The sequence below is a fragment of the Furipterus horrens genome, unplaced genomic scaffold (genome assembly GCF_987537825.1).
Source record: "Furipterus horrens unplaced genomic scaffold, mFurHor1.1.pri manual_scaffold_2, whole genome shotgun sequence".
Taxonomy (NCBI): domain Eukaryota; kingdom Metazoa; phylum Chordata; class Mammalia; order Chiroptera; family Furipteridae; genus Furipterus; species Furipterus horrens.
Window position 1 is genome coordinate 39,664,813 of NW_028327172.1, and position 18,945 is coordinate 39,683,757.

Genomic DNA, 18,945 nt, shown 5'->3' on the forward strand with positions numbered 1-18,945 from the left:
GGGGGAGGTTCCAGTAATTCTGATAAGAAGTAGCAGCTGGAAGGCTGAAAAAGCCAAGACGCTTCCCACAGGAAAGACAGAACTAGAATTTCAATCTCACCAAGTTAGAGGGGCTGCACTACAAATAATGCTGAAGTACACCCTTCAGGTAATTCATAGGTGGAGTCTGAACCCCCATGTGGACAGTCAACAGTTACCCAATGGCCTACAATTGCAGCACAAGGAGCAGTGGTAGCAGCTGGTCTTCAAGTGAAGCCCCCTGTCCCTGTTGTGATATCATTCCAGCCCCGAAAGCCTTCTCTTCCTGAGAATTTTCCTAGCCCACAGGCTACAGATAAGCTGCATAAGAATATTTACTTTAGGGTTTGTATCTTTCCTGATGTGCGACTGAAACTAGCACAAAGTGTATTTACCCAAGCTGGGCTATAAACCCATCCAGGTATTCCGGAGCCATGGAGATGGCTGCAGACTGATTAGGTGCGACCATTCCATACGACAACCTGAAAGCTTGTGTTTGGGTTTTTTCTGTTTTTGTTTCAGCATATGGTATAATTAGCAAACAATAAATATGTACCTGTCTTAGGTCTTCTGTTGAGTTTTGGCAGATACATCTGTGAAACCATCACCTATAACAAGATATAGTCCAGTTCCTTCCTATTCCATGCCATCAGTGTCCTTCCTTAGCCATGCAGCGCTTTCTATCACATGGATTTGTTTTCTCTGCTCTTAGATTTCATGTAAGTGGAATCACACAGTATGTATTCTAGTGGAATTTATGGGTCAAAGGGTAGAGGTATGTTCAACTTTATGAAGAACTGACAAATTATTCTCCTAAGTGGTTTTATCATTTTACATTCCCACTATTGTGCAGGAATGCTCTAGTTATTTCACATCTTTGCCAGCATTTCGCTTTGTCTTTTTAGTTATTTGCTTGTGTCTGAAAAGGCAACTCACTGTGATTTTAATATTCATTTCTTTGATGACTAAAGATGTTAAGCACTTTTTCTGTTATTGCCATTCATGCATCTTCTTTTGTAAGGAATCTATTCAAACAAGTTATCAAATGATTTGCTCGTTTTTAAAAATTACATTTTTAAATTTTCCTTATTTTAATGGGCTGTTCATCTTTTTATTGTTCATTTGTAGAGGTTTGTTATGTATTCTCAATATGAGTTTGCTGTCAGGTATATATATTGTGAATAACTTTTTCCCAGTTTGGTATTTTTTCTTAGTGGTGTCTTTTGGTGAGGAAAATTAATTTTGATGAAGTCCAATTTATCAGTTTTTTTCTTTTATTGTTAGTGCATTTTGTATCCTAAGAAGTCTTTTTTTCTGAAGTTGCAAAAATATTCACTTTCCAGAAGTTTTATAATTCTGAGTTTTCTATTTTAAGGCGTAGAAGATCTTCAACTTTGTTCTTTTTCAAAGATTGTTTTGGCTGTTATAGGTGCTTTGCATTTCCAGGTAAATTTTAGATCCAGATTACTTATATCATCATAAACTCCTGTTGAACTTTTGATTATGATAGTATGACATCTATAAAGGAATTTTGGAAGAATGAGAGCTACTAATTTTGAGAGACTCTCACTGAAGAGGGTAAAGTATCTGCAGTGAAACTCAACATTGCCATCATATTGTACAAGAATAGTTTTTATTTATTTTTTTTTCAGATTTAATGTGTTTTATTGATTAAAATATTACATTTGTGCCAATTTCCCTTCCCTCTGCTCCCCTCCACCTGGTGGCCCCCCTCCCTCCAGTTGTCCCCCCCTTTTAGATTATGTCCATTAGTTGTACATACAGTTCCTCCCAACCTCTCTCCGTCTATTCCATTCCCTCCTACCATGATCCCCAATTCCTGTATCATCTCCCTCCCTCTCTCCACTCCCCCTCCCTGTTGACCTCCCCCCAATATGCTTCCCGTACCCACAGTTCCTTTTCCACTCTCGTTGCCTGTTTAGTTTGCCTTTGTTTCATCTCCCTAGCTTCTGTTTTTTAAACCAGTCCCTTTAACATCTCATATAACAGTGGTTTGGATCTAATGAACTCTTTCAGTTTTATTTTGTCCTGGAAACACTTTCTCTGTCCTTCTATTCTGAATGACAATTTCGCTGGATAGAGTATTTGTGGTTGTAGGTTTTGGATTTTCATTACTTTGAATATTTCTTGCCAGTCCCTTCTTGCCTGTAGGGTCTCCCTTGAGAAGTCAGCTGATAGTCTAATTGGGACCCCTTTGTACATAATTCTTTTCTTCTCTCTTGCTGCTTTTAAGATTCTCTCTTTATCTTTAATTTTTGACATTTTGATTATAATGTGTCTTGGAGTGGTTCTCCCTGGGTCCAGTCTCTTGGGAACTCTCCTTGCTTCCTGGACCTGCAAGTCTATTCCCTTCCCCAAGTCTGGGAAGTTCTCCTTTATTATATTTTCACTCAATTTTTCAAGTTCTAGTTCATCTTCCTCACTCTCTGGCAAACCAATGATTCTTATGTTGGGCCTTTTATAGCTGTCCCAGAGGTTTCTGATCCTCTCATTGTTGCTTCCCATTTCCTCTCTCTGTATTGGTTGACTGCTTGTTCCTTCTCCATATTCCGGTTTGTTGAAATGAACTCTGGATTTTTTTTCCTCACCATCTGTCTCGTATGTGGTTTTGTTCCTTTCGTTATGAATGTTTTTCGCTTCTTTCTTATCTTTTTCCTGCTCTTTTGTGAATTCTGTAAGCCACCTGATAACAATGGCCCAGAACTGAGCCTCTGACAGGTTTCTTATCTGTTCATCTGTCAGGTTCTCTATCTGCTGCCTGGTGAGCTGTGTCACCGGGATTTCTATAGTTGTCTGCCACATTTTGACAGATGCGTTTTGTTTTCTTGGGCCGGCTGTCCGGGGCAGTGCCTGTGTACGCGTCACAATTCAGCGACCGGCGCTTGTCTGCGATCTATTTCGCAGCCCTGTGGCGCTTTCTTTGGGGGCGGGGGTCCAAGATGGATTCACACAGTTATTCAGCTAGGAGACCGGGATCCGTCCTCCCGCCCCCCTGGGCCTCACTGTTCAAGGCGATGCGGTGGCTGCTTTCCCCAGCGCTGGGGTCGCGCACCGCCTGGGGCTTGACTGCCGCCGGGATTTTTCGCTGCCCTGCCGCTCCAGGTGCGACCGCAAACAGCGCTGCCCTCTTTAACTCTTACCTGCCCAAATGGCACCGCTGGTTTATAACTTCATATGTTGGGCTTCCGTGTAGTTTTATTTTCTGGAATTTCTAGTTATCCTTTGTTTTGAAGTAGTTGTATTCCTCTCTAGTTGTAGAGGGAGACCTAGCGTGTCCGTCTAAGCCTCCATCTTGGCCGGAAGTCACAAGAATAGTTTTTAAATGTATTAACCAATATAATTTATTTTAATGAAAATAAAAAATTAAAACTACAGAGATACATCAGACTGGCAAAAATCCTAAAGGATATTTTTCCACAAGTGGGGAAGAGTGGCTTGGCACTCTCACATAGTGCAGGTGGTGGGAATGTAGATCGGCACAACCCTAGAAGGGAAGTTTGACAACACTTATCACAATTACAAATGCATATATCTTTTCATCAAGCAGTTCCACTCGAGGGAGTTATCTAGAACATACACTCACACACATGCAAAATCACACATGCACAAGGTTATGTGTATTTGAAACAGCAAAAGACTATATAAATCATGGCATGTCCATATGGTGAATACAATATGGCTTAAAAAAAAGAGGAAGCTCCCTATATAATGAAATAAAGATTTTTCTAGATATGTTATTAAGTTAAAGAAACAAAACAAAGTAAACAGTATAGTTTACTACCATAAAAAAGGAAGTAGGGGAGATGACTGTATATGCTTAATGAATCACTGGAAGAATACACAAGAAACTAATAAAAGGAGATTATCTCTATGGGGGCAAGCACTAGGTTGATGGAGGTAGGGGTGGGGAGGAAGACTTTTCAATGCATACCTGCATATACTTTTTGATTTTTGAACTATATGAATATATTACATATTCAAAAAATTAAGTAAAGTATATTTTGCAAATGAATTTTTCCCTAAGAATCTGGTGATGATGATGATTGCAGGAAGAGCTATCATTAATGAACACTTAATAAATACATGAGCTGAGTAGTTTAAATGCATTATCTCATTCAACCCTTATATCAACCTAATGGGGCAGAAACAACAATCACTCCTATTTTTCAGATGATGAAAAACTGAGACTCAGAGGGTTATTTAACTTAGAAGTTGTAACTGGGATTTAACCTTAAGTTTATGTGCTTAACCCTGTATCACACTGTGTATATATTAATAATATTGATATGAACATGTTTTGACTGATATAAAAGAAAAAAAGCAATTACCTGCTGCCCTTCGGTGCCCTCGGCAGTTACCATAGCGACAGAGTGTGTTCCTCCTGAGGAGATGACAGCATCATGAGCAGGGACTGTGATGGGCGTGCCATCTTGTGTTACCATGGTAATTGTATTGCCAATGGCTTGCATGTCAGCCTGAGATATGTTGACCTGCAATACAATGCATTTTACAAATCAATGTTTCTTGTTATACTTGGCAAATTACATTAAGGACTAGACCTAATCCTTGATAAATTTACTCTGTGGGAGCAAATAAACATTTTATATTTTAGAAAGAGGTCATTAGAAAAAAATGAATATTTTTTAAGTGCATTTTCTTGTCTCCATCTCTACTGCCAATTTAGACTCTTATTTTTCTATTATCATCTGACTATCTGCAATACCACTTCTTTCTAGGTATCCAATCTAACCCTTCCCTAATCATACTCTACTTTGACACCTTTCTAAAAAAAACAAATTTCAGTATGTTCCCTGCTTAAATCCCCAGTGACTCCCCATCACTACAGTCCAGACTATCTCACATGGCATTCAGGACTTTCAAGGATTGACCTTTCACAGCTTCTCCAGACTCATCTCCCACCACTTCCAAACCAGCAACTGTCACTCCAGCCACAACTAACCATATGCAGGCCCAGACAGTGTCATATTCTGATTATCTCTTCATGACTTTGCCCTTCCCTTCCACTTTCTCCCTTGTGAACTCATGAAAATCTTTCAAGATCCAACTTAATGGCCATTCTCTACGAGGGCCTCCAAGAGCCCTTCAGGAAGAATCATCTATTCCTCTAGACTGCCGCATCACACAACTATATACCCGTCTTTATGGGAAATCATTGTTCATTTTAGGAATGTCTATTTCCTGTTAAGACTATAACCTACCTTCCTGAACTCCCCACACTGAGTCTACCAAAATAGGTAGATGTGTTTGTTGTTTAATTGACTAAAGGAATGGAACAGAAACCTAATTCCTGAAGGAAATGGGAAGATTATGTCTACAGAAAATACAACACTGTGGTGGGGAAAATAGCTGTTTGGGAGCACATGAAGAGGGACTAACCTCATTCTATGTGGTCAGAGAGGAGCCATGAGTAGATGACATGGCAGTAGATTCCTGTTTGATAAACACTAGAATTATCCAAGGATAGAACAGGCTGCCTCTTTTTTTGTTGTTGTTTAATTTTATTTATTGATTTTAGAGAGAGAGAGAGGGACGAAGGGGGGAGTGAGGGGGGAGGAGAGAGAAATCAATTTGCTGTTCCATTTATTGATACATTCACTGGTTGATTCTTGTATGTGGCCTGACCAGCGACTGAACCCACAACCTTGGCATATTGGGATGATGCTCTGAACAACTGAGTTACCCAGCCAGGGCTAGGCTGCCTCTTAAGAGAGAAACTGCCGAGGAGGAGGCAATTCCTACGGGCACTTCTGGGAGACGGGGAGTCTCTACTTCCCTCTCTCCCTCCCCACCCCCTTCCCCCTTGCTTCACCTCAAGGTGGACTGGGAGTTTTCCTCTTACCTCTAACCCCTTTCCCTCAATTAAAGAGAGAGAGAGAGAGAGAGACTGCCCATGTATTTTTAGAGCTGCTTTGGAAGGAATTTCTCCTGTACAGGAAGGGAGGGAAGTTAGATCAAATGACCTCCAGAGGGCCTCTGTGTGGAATTAGTGATGTCAAAAGTGAGTGGTGAGTGGTGGGCAGGACATGCGAGAGTAACAGGGTGAAAATGGGACAACTGTAATAGAAAAACAGTAAAAAAAAAGGGGGGGGGTTAAAAATTGAGGGGGAGGGAGATAAATGGCATGGTACAAGAGCTTTGTGTTTTCCAATCCTGAGTATGTTCTGCCTCCTAGCTAACATAGCATCTTAACAGTTACCAACACAAATGGCAGATTAATCATGGGAAGTAAAGCTCTGAGAGAGATGAGGATAAACGGAGTCCTCCATGGGAAAGGCAGATATAAAAAGGCAAAAGAACCCCAGATGCCTGTTCCCACCAAGTACTAAGACAACCTTAGCTAGAGCTTAAAAATGAAATCAAGTTTGAATTATTTTAGGCTAGTGGCATCTAAAAAAACATAAGTTTGACTATTGGAGAACAACGATTACATTGCTTTTCCTGGGGAAATCAAGATACTTGTCCTATTAATTATGTGACACTCCCATGATTCCATGTAGGGAAAGAGCCACACTTTGGAAATTTTACAGGTTTGCCTGTCACTGACTTCACATGGTCTTTTAATAATGACATCATCACTCAGCCAAGGCTCTGCTGATTTCTCAGTCTCACCCCTTGGATCTAATCAGCCACTAAATCCTACCCCTTCTCGGAATTGTGTTTCACATGGATCCATTACTTTTCAAACCCTCAATTTCACTGTAGTTCTGACCTTCATCACCTCACCTTTGAACTATACCAGTAACACCATTTGAGTTCTACAGAGTCACAAACATGCTCTCTACTAATCTCTCTGCATGGAGACTCTCAGCCAGCTACTGAAAAACCTTAAGGAAAAGTAACACTCTCTATAAGCTAAGTCCAAATTTTATGCTTTGATGTTCAAAGATTTCCTCAGTTGGGACCCAACCTGACTTTCAAGCCCAGGTTCAGAGAAATATTATTTAACTTACTTGGTTTCGGTGCATACTTACATGCTGAGTCCCGTCCTGGGATATGAGTGTAACCTGTTGACTCAACCCAGACTGGGTTACTGTGGCTACTTGTGTAGACACAACATCATCCCCTTCTACTCCTGTAACATATGTGATCTGGGACCCTTTAAGAATATCTTCACCTTGACCTGTTTAAAACAAATGAATCATTTATTTGACCAACCAACCAAGATGTTTAGAAAACAGAGGATATTTTAAATATTATAGACACTTATACAAATTAAAGTATATGGATAATAGTCTACATAATGTAAAAGGCTTCTAGCATCTCCTTCCAATTCTTCTACCTCCATTTTTGCAAAGTCAAACCAAATCAAAGTAGACCAAACCAAACCTTTCCACATCAAAGTCAAGTGTTCTAATTTTGAGAGACTTCTTTTATTCTCTTAGTTGGAGTAATCTGTGATAATTATGCATGTATATTGGGGCAGCAAGTAGGGCAACTACAAAGGAAGACTGATTGGCAAATAATCCCTCCAATATGGCAAGTTCTTACAGTCACTTAAGATGCTGTTAAAAATGGTAAGACAGTCTTCATAAACATTAACCACAAATCTGAATGGTGTGTAAATGTAACCACTAAGTTACTTATTCTTTAACACAAGTGATTGACTGCAAATCATCAGTACACAATGACATCACTGTGAAAGAAAATATAATAGCGTGTTATTTGGTGTAAGGTTAATCATTTAATAAGTGGCAGAACGGGAACCACTATCCACTTCTTTAGTTCAGAAAGAACAAGAAAGTAAACAGAAATTTCAACAGTCCATCACTGCTATACTTGGCAACCAGGAAGATTACTGATCCTTCTCTTCTTCTATCACTTTTCACCTCCCATAAAGGCAGACATAGGGTAAATATACATTTTTTTCCTGCAAAGAAGGACTTAATATGTTAATTTAAAAGTACTTCTTCAAAGTTAGTGGTGGATGCACTCATATGGTTGCAGTCATCTCGGTGTAATCTCTGTGGCAGTCACCACTTCATTTTTCTTGTTCTATTCCACAGCTATTTATATATCATTATTCCAACAGGTTATAAAACTCAGGTGATCATATAAGAGAAAGGTACCGTACACAAATTCATCCCTATTCTTTCTAAAAAAAATTTTTACTTTTATTTTTTAATTTTTAGAGAGAGGGAAAAAGAGAGGGAGAGAAACATTGATGTGAAAGAAACATTGATCTATTGCCTCTACTGCTTGCTCTGATCATGGACCTGGCCCGCAGCTCAGCCATGTGCCCTGACTGAGAATCAAACAGGCAACCTTTCATTTTGTGGAAAATGCCCAACCACCTGAACCACACTGGTCAGGGCTATTTTTCTTTTTCTTTTTTTTTTAAAGCAAAGTAGGTTTTTAAATTTTATTTATTTTTGAGAGAGCAAGAAGAAAAGAGGGCAATAGAGGAAGAGAGAGGGGGAGAGAGGGAGAGAGATGTAGATTTGTTGTTCCACTTATTTATGCACTCATTAGTTGATTTTTGTATGTGCTCTGACTGGGGACTGAATCCACAACTTTGGTGTATCAGGACAATACTCTAACCAAATGAGCTGCCTGGCCAGGGCTCCATCCCTGTTTTTGAAAAACAATCTTAGTTTATTTATTTTAAAACAGAATGTATATAATATTACATACTATTTTTGTGAGTAAAGAAATTCTGACAATCTGAAATATCAGTATTTAAGAAAGAGACTAAGGAAGCTTAAAAAAAAGTCTTAAAACCCAAGTTTGACACCATTAAAACCTGCTTTCTAACTGCAAGAATTCAGCAGTTGTTGTAATATTTAACCATGGACACCTACAGTGCTTTGGCTAGAAAACAATAGAACACAAGACTGAAGTATTTATTTTCTTACTGTCATATGACGGATATCTGAAAAGACAAATTAGAACCACAGAGAATCATTTCAGCCACAAGTGAGGATCTGTTCTTCCCCTTATTCTCCAACCCACTTTTTCACATAAATGTTTTCAATGCTTCATTATCAGTTGTTGAGAATGGGAAAAGTTTTTCTTTTTAATTTTCAAATTTACTTCATTAAGGAGTACTCAATATAACATTAAGACAATCTATAATATGTTCAGCAAAACCGACTTTGTTTTTCCTGTTTACCTGTACTGAGTTATTTAAATGAAAACACAGAATGTAGTTCTCTGAAGTATTTTTTCAAGACTTTATTCTTACTGAAATGAATGTTTTTGTCTTCTACAACACTATCTAAAGAGCAAGCACATGAATCAACTAAGAATTATTTGGGAGTGCTTCATGTCCTATGGTTGAGATCACCATCCTTCATATACCCCAATAATCTAGCTGCCCCTGCCTGGCTCTCCAACCTCCTTTTATGCCACCTTCCCAGACAGAACGGCCACAATGGCCAGGCTTCTTTCAGTCTCCAATTTACCTGGCTCTCTCCAACCCCAGGGTTTTTTCCATGTGCCATTCCCTCCATTTGAAATGTTTTCTGGCCTTTGCTCCCTGTTTCCCCTCCCCTTAACCCCTGTCTCTCCACCTAGTTAACCCTCTAGATCTCTCCAAAAATCACTTCCTCAGGGAAGCTTTCTCTGATGTCCAGGCTAGGCAAAGTTCCCTTCTTATACATCCTAAAGCACCAAGTACCTTTCTTTGATAGCACGTACATATCACAACTGTAAATTATATGGTTGTGTGATTATATGAATGAAACTTTATGATTTGAGAAAATATGATGAATCATAAATTATGTTCATTACTGTTGATTCTCAAACACAGAGACAGATACTAGACAAAATCCTCACCTGGAGGAGGCTCAAAAAAGGCTTCCTGCTCCTCCTCAATTGGCTCAGTGTCATTGTGGGCTGTCCGTTTGTGCATGGCCAGCGTGGAGATTTGCTTATACGTCTTCCCACAGTGGTTACAGTTGTATGGTTTCGAGTGAGTGTGAACAACATGATGTTTATACAGACTGGAATATTCTGTAAACCTTTTGTCACACCCAGGGACTGTACAAACATATGGCTTTTCCCCTAAGAACAGCAACAAGAAAAACAAACAAACAAACAAAATCAACATATACACATAAAGGCATAATCATTCCATATCTGGGGTGGGGGAATGCCTCTAATGGCAAAAAGTACTAGCTGCCAAATCCCTTTCTATGCTGCCATGAGGCCCTAACTATGCTTTTGGTTTGATTAAAAAGGTAGTCTGCACCCTGAATGTTGTCCTTAATTTCAAGGGATGAGAAAATTAAGGACAGAGATGTTGCCTAGTTTAACTCTAAGCTTTGATAAAACTGTAATTTACCTATTACTAGATAATCTAGATATGATTAATTATATCACAATAACAATGACAATAAGAAATACAATTATATAAGGATAATAAAAAGGATTTTCTAAAAAGCCCACATAGTTTGGACACTTTAGTAACTCTAAAAGGACACATATGGTTCATATTAACTTCACTTGACTTTTTATATCCATTCAAAAGCCACTGAATATTCACTAAGAATAACTAGGCAATACAAAGAGAAGTAAAACCTAGAAGTCTTTTTCCATGGAACAATTTGAGAACAATATAGGCAATACATCCATTTTTAGAACACTTTATTATAGAAAATTTCAAATGTACACAAAAGTATAGAGAAAGTGTAATAAATCCTCATGTATTAATCACCCAACTTTAACTATCAATTCATGACCAATACTGTTTCATCAATTCACGGCCAATATTGTTTCATCAATTCACTTACACATACCAACCCCCACCCCTTCCTGCCCTGGGTTATTATAAATAGCTCCAGACAGCATTCCACTACATCTATAAATATTTCAAACTGTATATCTGAAAGACAGAACTTCACAAAAAACAAAAACAAAATTAACAATAATTACTTATTAACTATCTAGACAGCATTAACATGTATTGGTGGTGGTGGTGGACAATCTAAAACTGAAAGCAAACTGGAAAAAATGGCTGAAGGGGCTGGAGTGAGGGAGAATGAAAAACTAAAGTAACTCATACACACAGTACTTGACTAACACGCTCAGTATTTCTCTCTCAATCTTGGACGAGGTAGTGGGCATGGGGAAGGAAACTGGAAAGTAATCAACTCTTCTTAGTAGCCCTGCTTATTGTAGTGGTATGGGCAAAGCAATTCTGAAATCACTTGAGATGTTATAAAAGACTGAGCAAATAAGCACATGTGTCAATGATGTTGGAAGCCAGAGTTCTTGCTGTGGAAGGAGGGACATATAAATATGAATGAGGAAAGAAAGAAAACTCAGTCAGATAAATTGCTTTGCAGGTATTGGTGTAAACTCATATAATTTCTAAAAAGTGCATATGCACGTGTGTATACATATGCATGTCCTACTTATTCTCTTTTTACACCTTCCTTGGATAACTGCATCTTTTCCTATGGTTCTAAACAGTAAAACTACCCATAAACAGTAAAAATCTCACACTAACGTAACCTGTAACATAAGTCTTGGACATAAAGCAATTGGAGATTGCCTCCTCTACTCTGCCTGGTCCCATTCTCAAAGCAGGGCGGGTTAAAGTTCTTATCTTGGCAGATGGCTATGGGGGAGATGTGGTAAAGGCAAAGCCAGGCAAGGAAATGGGCAATACCAACTCAGAAAATTGCCTCTATTCATATTAAGGCTGGAGTATAAACTGCCACTAGGTGGCACCAAATCACATCACAGGGTAAACAGATGGGAATTGGGCTTGTGAACTCCCAAACTGGCTAGCGGCCTTCTGCAAATGGGCCATCTCATCGACCTTGCAAGAGACAGGCATGTAGACATGAGAGAACTTCCGGCCAAGATAGAGGCACAGACAGACACACTGCATCTCTCTCCACAACTAAGAAGGAATACAACTACCTCAAAACTAGAAACAACCAGAAGTTCCAGAATATCAAACTGCATGGAAGTCCAGCAAACAAAGATATAAAGAAATACTCATTCAGACAGGTAGGAGGGGCAGAGCCGGGGCGGAGAGGACACGGTGTGGTGGCGGCAGCAGTGGCAGCAGAGGCAGGCCAGCAGAAAGCGCAGCCACACGTTTTAAAAAGTCAGGAGGGACACCTGGGGAGCATTCCCAGCTCCCCACCGGACCTCGAAGCCCATGGTCCCAGCACCGGGGAAAATCAAGCCTCATTGTCTCAGACTGTGCAGATCAGTGGGGGTTGGGGTGGAGGCAGAAACTGCCTGTCTCAGCAGAGTCCGCTTTTTTAAAGGGCCCCCATGGTCCTACAACATCCACAGACCCATCCCCTCTGGGAACAATGGCCAGGGCAGCAGCTAGAGGGGCGCCAGTCCAGTACGGAAGTGGCAGAGGTGCCTGGAAAAGGGGCGAGTGCTGGGCAGGCGGCATTGTTCCCTCTCAGACCCCTCTCCCACATACAGCACCACAACGTGGTGAAACAGGTTGTCCTGTACTGACAAATCCCTAAGGCTCCGCCCCTTACAACATAACAGGTGCGACAGTTCTACCTGGGACATGGAGACAAACACAGGAGTCTGTCAAGATGAGGAGACAGAGAAGTATGGCCCAAAAGGGGGAACAAATCAAGGTTCCAGTGGGAGAACTAAGCAAGGAGGAGATAGCCAACTTAGCAGATGCAGAATTCAAAACCCTGGTGATAAAGATGCTCACAGGCTTGACAGATATGCTTGAGTAAGGCAAACGCATAAGAGAAGTGAAGGCTATGCTCAGTGAAATGAAGGAAAATCCACACAAAACCAATGGCGGAGGGAAGGAAACCAGGGTTCAAATCAATGATTTGGAACATAAGGAAGAGAAAAACAGTCAACCAGTGCAGAATGAGGAAGCAAGAATTGAAAAAAATGAGGAATACTTCTTAAATTTTGCAAAGGAGATGGACATACAGGTCTGGGAAGCATGAAGTGTCCCGGGCAAGCTGGACCCAGAGGGGACCACACCAGGACACATCATGACTGAGATGCCAAAGGTGAAAGATAAAGACAGAGTCCTGGGGGGCAGCAAAAGAGAGGCAGAGAGTTGCCTACAGGGGGGTGCCTATAGGACTATCAGCTGATTTCTCGGAGGACACTTTGCAGGCAAGAAGGGACTGGCAAGAAGTATTCAAGGTAATGAAAAGCAAGGACCTACAACCAAGATTACTCTATCCAGCAAAGCTATCATTTAGAATGGAAAGGCAGATGAAGTGCTTCCAAGACAAGGTGAAGCTAAAGGAGTTCATCATCACCAAGCCCTTATGTGAAATGTCCAAGGGACTTACTTAAGAAAAAGAAGATCAAAACGATGAACACTAAAATGACAACAAATCACAACTATCAACAACTGAATCTAAAAAATAAAAATAAAATCCAACTAAGCAAACCAGAATAGGAACAGAATCAGAGGTATGGGGAGGGTGGAGGGGGAGAAATGGGGAAATGGTGTAGGGATTAAGAAGCATAATTGGTTGGTACAAAATAGACAGGGGGAAGTTAAGAATAATATAGGAAAGGGTGAAGCCAAAGAACTTATATGCACTTCCCATGGACATAAACTAAGGGGGTGGCATTGCTGGAGGGAATGGGGGTACTGGGCAGAGGGGAGCAAAAGGGGAAAAAGATGGAACTACTATAACAACATAATCAATAAAATATACTTTAAAAAAAAAAGAGAGAAGAGGCTGCATTAATCTTTATAGTACTACACTTATACCATAATGTGGGTATTTACTGTTCCATATATTTGATTATCATTAGCCAATCCTTTCTTCCAGCCCAGAAATACCTCTTGAGTCAGACTAACATTTATCACTACCTACTGGATCCATTTCAATGATTCTCAACCACTTATGCATATAAAAGACGTGGTGAGCTTTTAATATATACTGATACCTGGGCCCCACCCCAGTAAAATTATGTTAGAATCTTTGCACACAGCATTTGGGAAATCAGTCTGTTTTTAAAAGGTGAATCCAATGTGCAGCCACATTTGAGAGCATTACTCTACCTGGATGTTCCAAAAATCAGTATGGCCAAACTTAATGTAGGTATCCCTCTTGCCAAAATCTAATTTGCCCACAAAACATATTTAATGGCAACCTTTCAGATAATGAGTCTATATTCTATTACTTTAAGTGGGAAAAATGTTTTCCCAGCCCCTGTAAAAATCCCAGTCAATTTCCCCTAATATCACAGAAAAAAGTTCCTAAGCACCTGTGTTATAACCCACCAAGAATGTCTACATAATATGAAGCACTTAAAACACCAACTACCTAATTACTTATCATTCAATGAACTCAGCAGTAGATACATGTCTGCATATAATACACAACAATATGGTATAATATTGAATAGGAGTTTTGTTTTCCTATGATACATTGCAAACTTGTACTGTAATTAAAAAATAAAATATCTTAAAAGATATAAAAGGAATACAAATTATATTAACAAAATATACTTTTTCGTCTAACCCATAGCCACCTTTTCTATGCCTCTTCATTTTGACTCACATGCAATGCAACTTAATATTTTTTCCTTTCATATTTCAATGTACCCACAAGTAGCCTTTTTATAGTGGTTTCCAATTTGGGTCAGGAATTTTGAGTAAAAATTTTGCCCTATGCCTCCAGTCATATGGAGCCACCCAATGTTCTACAAATAAGTCACATTTTTTCATACCTTTGTGGCTTTACCCATGACACTTCCCCTGCCAGGAATACTCTCCTTCTGCCTAGCAAACTTTAGGACTCAGTCTTAAAGTCAAATTACCCTTAAAGCGACCCTGAATGCTTCTCCCACAGAGATGGCTGTGCCCCTCTCTACTCCCACAGCATCTTGTTCATATAAATGGGAGACACTGCAGCACTTACACATCTCTTTTCTCTCCCCAACACAACCACCTTTGACAATGTCTTATCTGTGTCTGTATCTCTGGTGCCCAGCAGGGCAATACACAGCAGATACTCAGAAACAACTGTTGAGTAAATAACTGTGTAAATGCTAAGGTGAAGTTTTTTTTTTAAGTTGTTTAATCCCTCTCCATGATGCCAAGTGGTAGGAAGGAGGGAAGAGATTACTTGGAAATGGTTTATGCAAGAGGCAGGAGTTAAACTGAGCCTTGAAAGTTAAAGACCAAGAAATCAGAGACTTACCTGTGTGTATCCTCACATGATTTTTATAATTGGTTGCACTGGCAAATGCCCTTCCGCATCCTGGTTCTGTGCAGTAATAGGGTCTTTCTCCTGTGTGTGTCCTAATATGTACTTTTCTGATATTTGATGTTGTAAAAGACCGACCGCAGCCTTCAAAGTGACATTTAAAGGGTCTTTCTCCTGAAAACACAAAAGGGAACAAATTAAATGGTGCAATAACACAAAAAATTCAAATGTCTTATCCTTCAATTCTGCTTAGGGTCATGCTCAAGACACTAGTATTTTTGTGTACAAGTTTCCTTTCCCCTTCAGATTCTTTCTTTTCTTCTCCTCACAAACAGCATCTTCTACTCCAAACTTAAATTTACATAATGTGTAATCCTAGGTAAATTAGCCTGTTACTTAGATAATCCCTAAAAACTGAGAGCACTGGAGGTCTAGGTCTATTGTTAATCTTTTTTGGGACATGGACCTATTTGAGGATCTAACAAAGTCACAGGCCCCTCATCCTGGAATGCATACATGTGCAAACGGCAAATGGCATGGAATTTCAGTTCAAGAGAAACCCTTGATAACGACTTCCTGAAACTCTTCCAGAGACTCCTTCCCCAAGTTCCCTGTCTGTAGGTAAGAACTGCCTAGATAGAGTTGTTCACACCAGTACCTGTATGAGTTCTGATATGTTTCTGTAGATCTCCTGAAGTTTTAAAGGATTTAGTACAATTATCTTCTGAACACCGATATGGCTTTTCTCCTGTATGAGTTCTGACATGACTTTTTAATCCATAGCCTTTAAAAAAATGTAGAAGAAATTTAATTATACAAGACCCCTCTAACCATGCACATTGAGATTAAGCTATTGAAAAATATAGTAAACATCAAGGATATACTACTAGGCAAGCACAACAGAATAACTATTAAAAATGTGTAAGCCCTGACTGGTGTGGCTCAGTAGACTTGGCTTCATCCTGCAAACTGATTCCTGGTCAGGGCACACGCTTGGGTAGTGGGCCAGGTCCCTGGCTGGGGGCATGCGAGAGGCAAATGATTGATGTTTCTCCCACACATCGATGTTTCTCTCCCTTTCTCCCTCCCTTCCCCTCTCTCCAAAAATAAATTTAAAAAATCTTTTAAAAATGTACAAGAGTATGACAGCTCAGGACTGTCATAATGAAAATTCAATAGCTTCATCTCTGTCTAGAAGAGGTTCTTTTTTTAAAGTGCCCCAATCTTATTAAATGTTGATAACTCGTAGTCCAAAAGCCTGAAATGGAACTGAGCCATGGAATGAGGAACAGGGTGAAAGCCAAGAGGCCTGGTACTAACCGGTCCTGGCCCTGCTCAATGTGGCCCTGGGCAGGCCTGTCCCACTGCTGAGTCCAGCTCCCCATGGTTTCCTAAGGTGTGTCCTAATGTTAAATTCTCTGTCAGCTTTTAATGCTCAACTTTTATTTTTCCTACTAAAAGAAAGCAGGGTGAGCAGTGAAACATTGAACATAGTAGACAGACACAAAACAGGCCTGAGGACAAAAATCGAAAGAGAGAGAGAAAGAATAGAGCATGGGGAGACTGAAAACTGGTCACTGTGCCAAAGACAAGGGGTTAGTTCCTGTCTTTGGTCTGTCTCTGCTAGACCCCAACTGAAACCAAGAAACAAAGAAAATTCATGTTTTTACCTGTTGCAAATGCTTTCCCACAGCCTGGATGCTCACACTGATAAGGCCGGTCTCCTGTGTGTGACCTCTCGTGAACCTGTCATTAAAACATGGGCATGATTCTATTTCCTTTAGGCATTCCTCAGGTAGATGGTCTCAACAATGCCCTGTTTTTTCCTACTGCTTATTTTGTTGTTTGTATGTTATTTTTGATATAAAAGATAACTTTTCTTTTCTCAAAAAGTACAGTCCAGTAATTCTCAATACAGACCAAATGTTGTATGTTAAGAAGGACTCATTCTAAATAAACAGGAATAGTGGAGGTGTGAGTTTTGTAGAGTAAAGGTGTATGTATGGAACATATACATGGTGAGAACTGGGGACAGAGGTGAAGCACCAGGAGGCTGCTGCTGGAGGGCCCTCGGTCTGAGGCAAGGCTTGACCACTACTAGTGCTGTGGCCATGACACTTGTCTTCTCTAAGCTTCAATATCCTCTCTGTAAAGTGGGGACATAATAGTATCTACCACTGAGTACTGCTGTGACCAATAAATGATCGTCACAATGGCCAACATTTACTGAACTTCTACCACATGCCAGGCCATTTTTTTCAATGCTTTATATGTATAGTTTTATTCAATTCTCACAACCAATCTAAGAGGGATGTACTTTTTATCATCCAATATTATAGATAAGGAAGATAAGGAAGATGAGGTACTAAAAGTTCTGGTAATGTGTTAAGGTTATACATTGGTAAGTAGTGGAGATGGGCTCTGAGGCTGCTTCTCCAAATATACTAATGCACACTTTCTGCCCATTGTAAGTTACTCAATGATTGTTTGCTATTATTTTTGAGTCATGGTATATTGTGTTTGGCTGCAATGAAAGTACTTGGTCTATATACTTGGAAGAAAGGACAAGCTAACACCAACTTTTCCTACAGCAAATCACTGTTAACTGAGTGATTACACACTCTGTTCATATAATTATATAAAATTTCACATTTGTCAAAAATCTATTCAAATATGTCGAGTACCTTTCATGTGCCAGTAGGGAGACAGAGGTGCAATAAACATGGTCCAAGCCCTGAAAAAGTCGAGATTTTCTAAAATCTGTACAGGCTTTTGTGTGTCTTTGTATTAGTGTGAATGTATGTTTATATCTTGATAAGTGGGAGGAAACAATGACATTCACATGCTACAAGAATACCATGTTGGCATTTAATGTCCTAGGTATTCTTAAAACTAGATTCAGCATTTCTTTACATATACCTTAAGATGATGAGCTGTTGTATATAATTTTCCACATCCATCATATTCACATCGAAATGCCTTCTCTCCACTCTGTTGAGATTTAGCAGTTACTCTTGTTGCATGTCCTTGTAAGACAATCTAGATTTTTTAAAAAGCATGATTTAAATTATTTATAGAGATAAAATAGATGAAATTGCTATTTTAAGAATAAAAAAGATAAAACTATAATACAGGTTTCTGGACTTAAGCCATCATTTTACAAAAATTCTATCATGCTGAGCCTGTTAGGCTAATTCTGCCCCATGGCTGCATCAGTGGGTATGGAAGAAGTCGAAAGAAGACCCATGAGGAAGTATAGCTAGAGCTCACAGATGTACAGTAGTCCCTCCTTATCCACGGGGGATACATTCCAAGACTCTCAGTGGATACCTGAAACTGCAGATTGGAACAAACCCTATATACACTGTTTTCTTCTATATATACATATTTATGATAAAGTTTATAAATTAGGCACTGTTAAGAGATGAACTAATAATAAAATAGTACATAACATAATGTAATAAAGTTATGTGAATGTGATCCTTCTCTCTAAATATCTTCTTGTACTGTAATCACCCTTCTTACGATGATGATGATGTGAGATGATAAAGTGCCTTATTAAGTCAAGAACTTTCAACTTTCACTGAAAAGAAGCACCTTACAGCTTCTTTCTGGCATATCTAAATTGTCAGCATCACTATTCTTGTGCTTTGGGGCCCTAATTAAGTAAAATAAACCATTATTAAGTAAATATTATTAAGTGCTTGTACACAGGTACTATAATTACGACAGTCTATCTGATATCTGAGATAGCAACTAA

At 39.5% G+C, this 18,945-nt stretch overlaps 1 protein-coding gene across 3 annotated transcripts in view; it reads right to left on the minus strand.

Moving 5' to 3' along the window:
• The window catches only part of ZNF143 (zinc finger protein 143), a 39,405-nt gene that overhangs the window by 3,442 nt on the left and 17,018 nt on the right, over positions 1-18,945 (minus strand). For all 3 annotated transcript variants that reach the window (XM_090264125.1, XM_090264117.1, XM_090264121.1), the window contains exons 8-14: positions 18,105-18,224; positions 16,856-16,931; positions 15,844-15,969; positions 15,180-15,359; positions 9,835-10,062; positions 7,032-7,180; positions 4,368-4,529 (exon numbers count right to left, since the gene is read on the minus strand). In XM_090264125.1, coding sequence (XP_090120251.1) covers positions 4,368-4,529; positions 7,032-7,180; positions 9,835-10,062; positions 15,180-15,359; positions 15,844-15,969; positions 16,856-16,931; positions 18,105-18,224 — 1,041 coding nt within the window. The remainder of the gene's footprint in view (positions 1-4,367; positions 4,530-7,031; positions 7,181-9,834; positions 10,063-15,179; positions 15,360-15,843; positions 15,970-16,855; positions 16,932-18,104; positions 18,225-18,945) is intronic.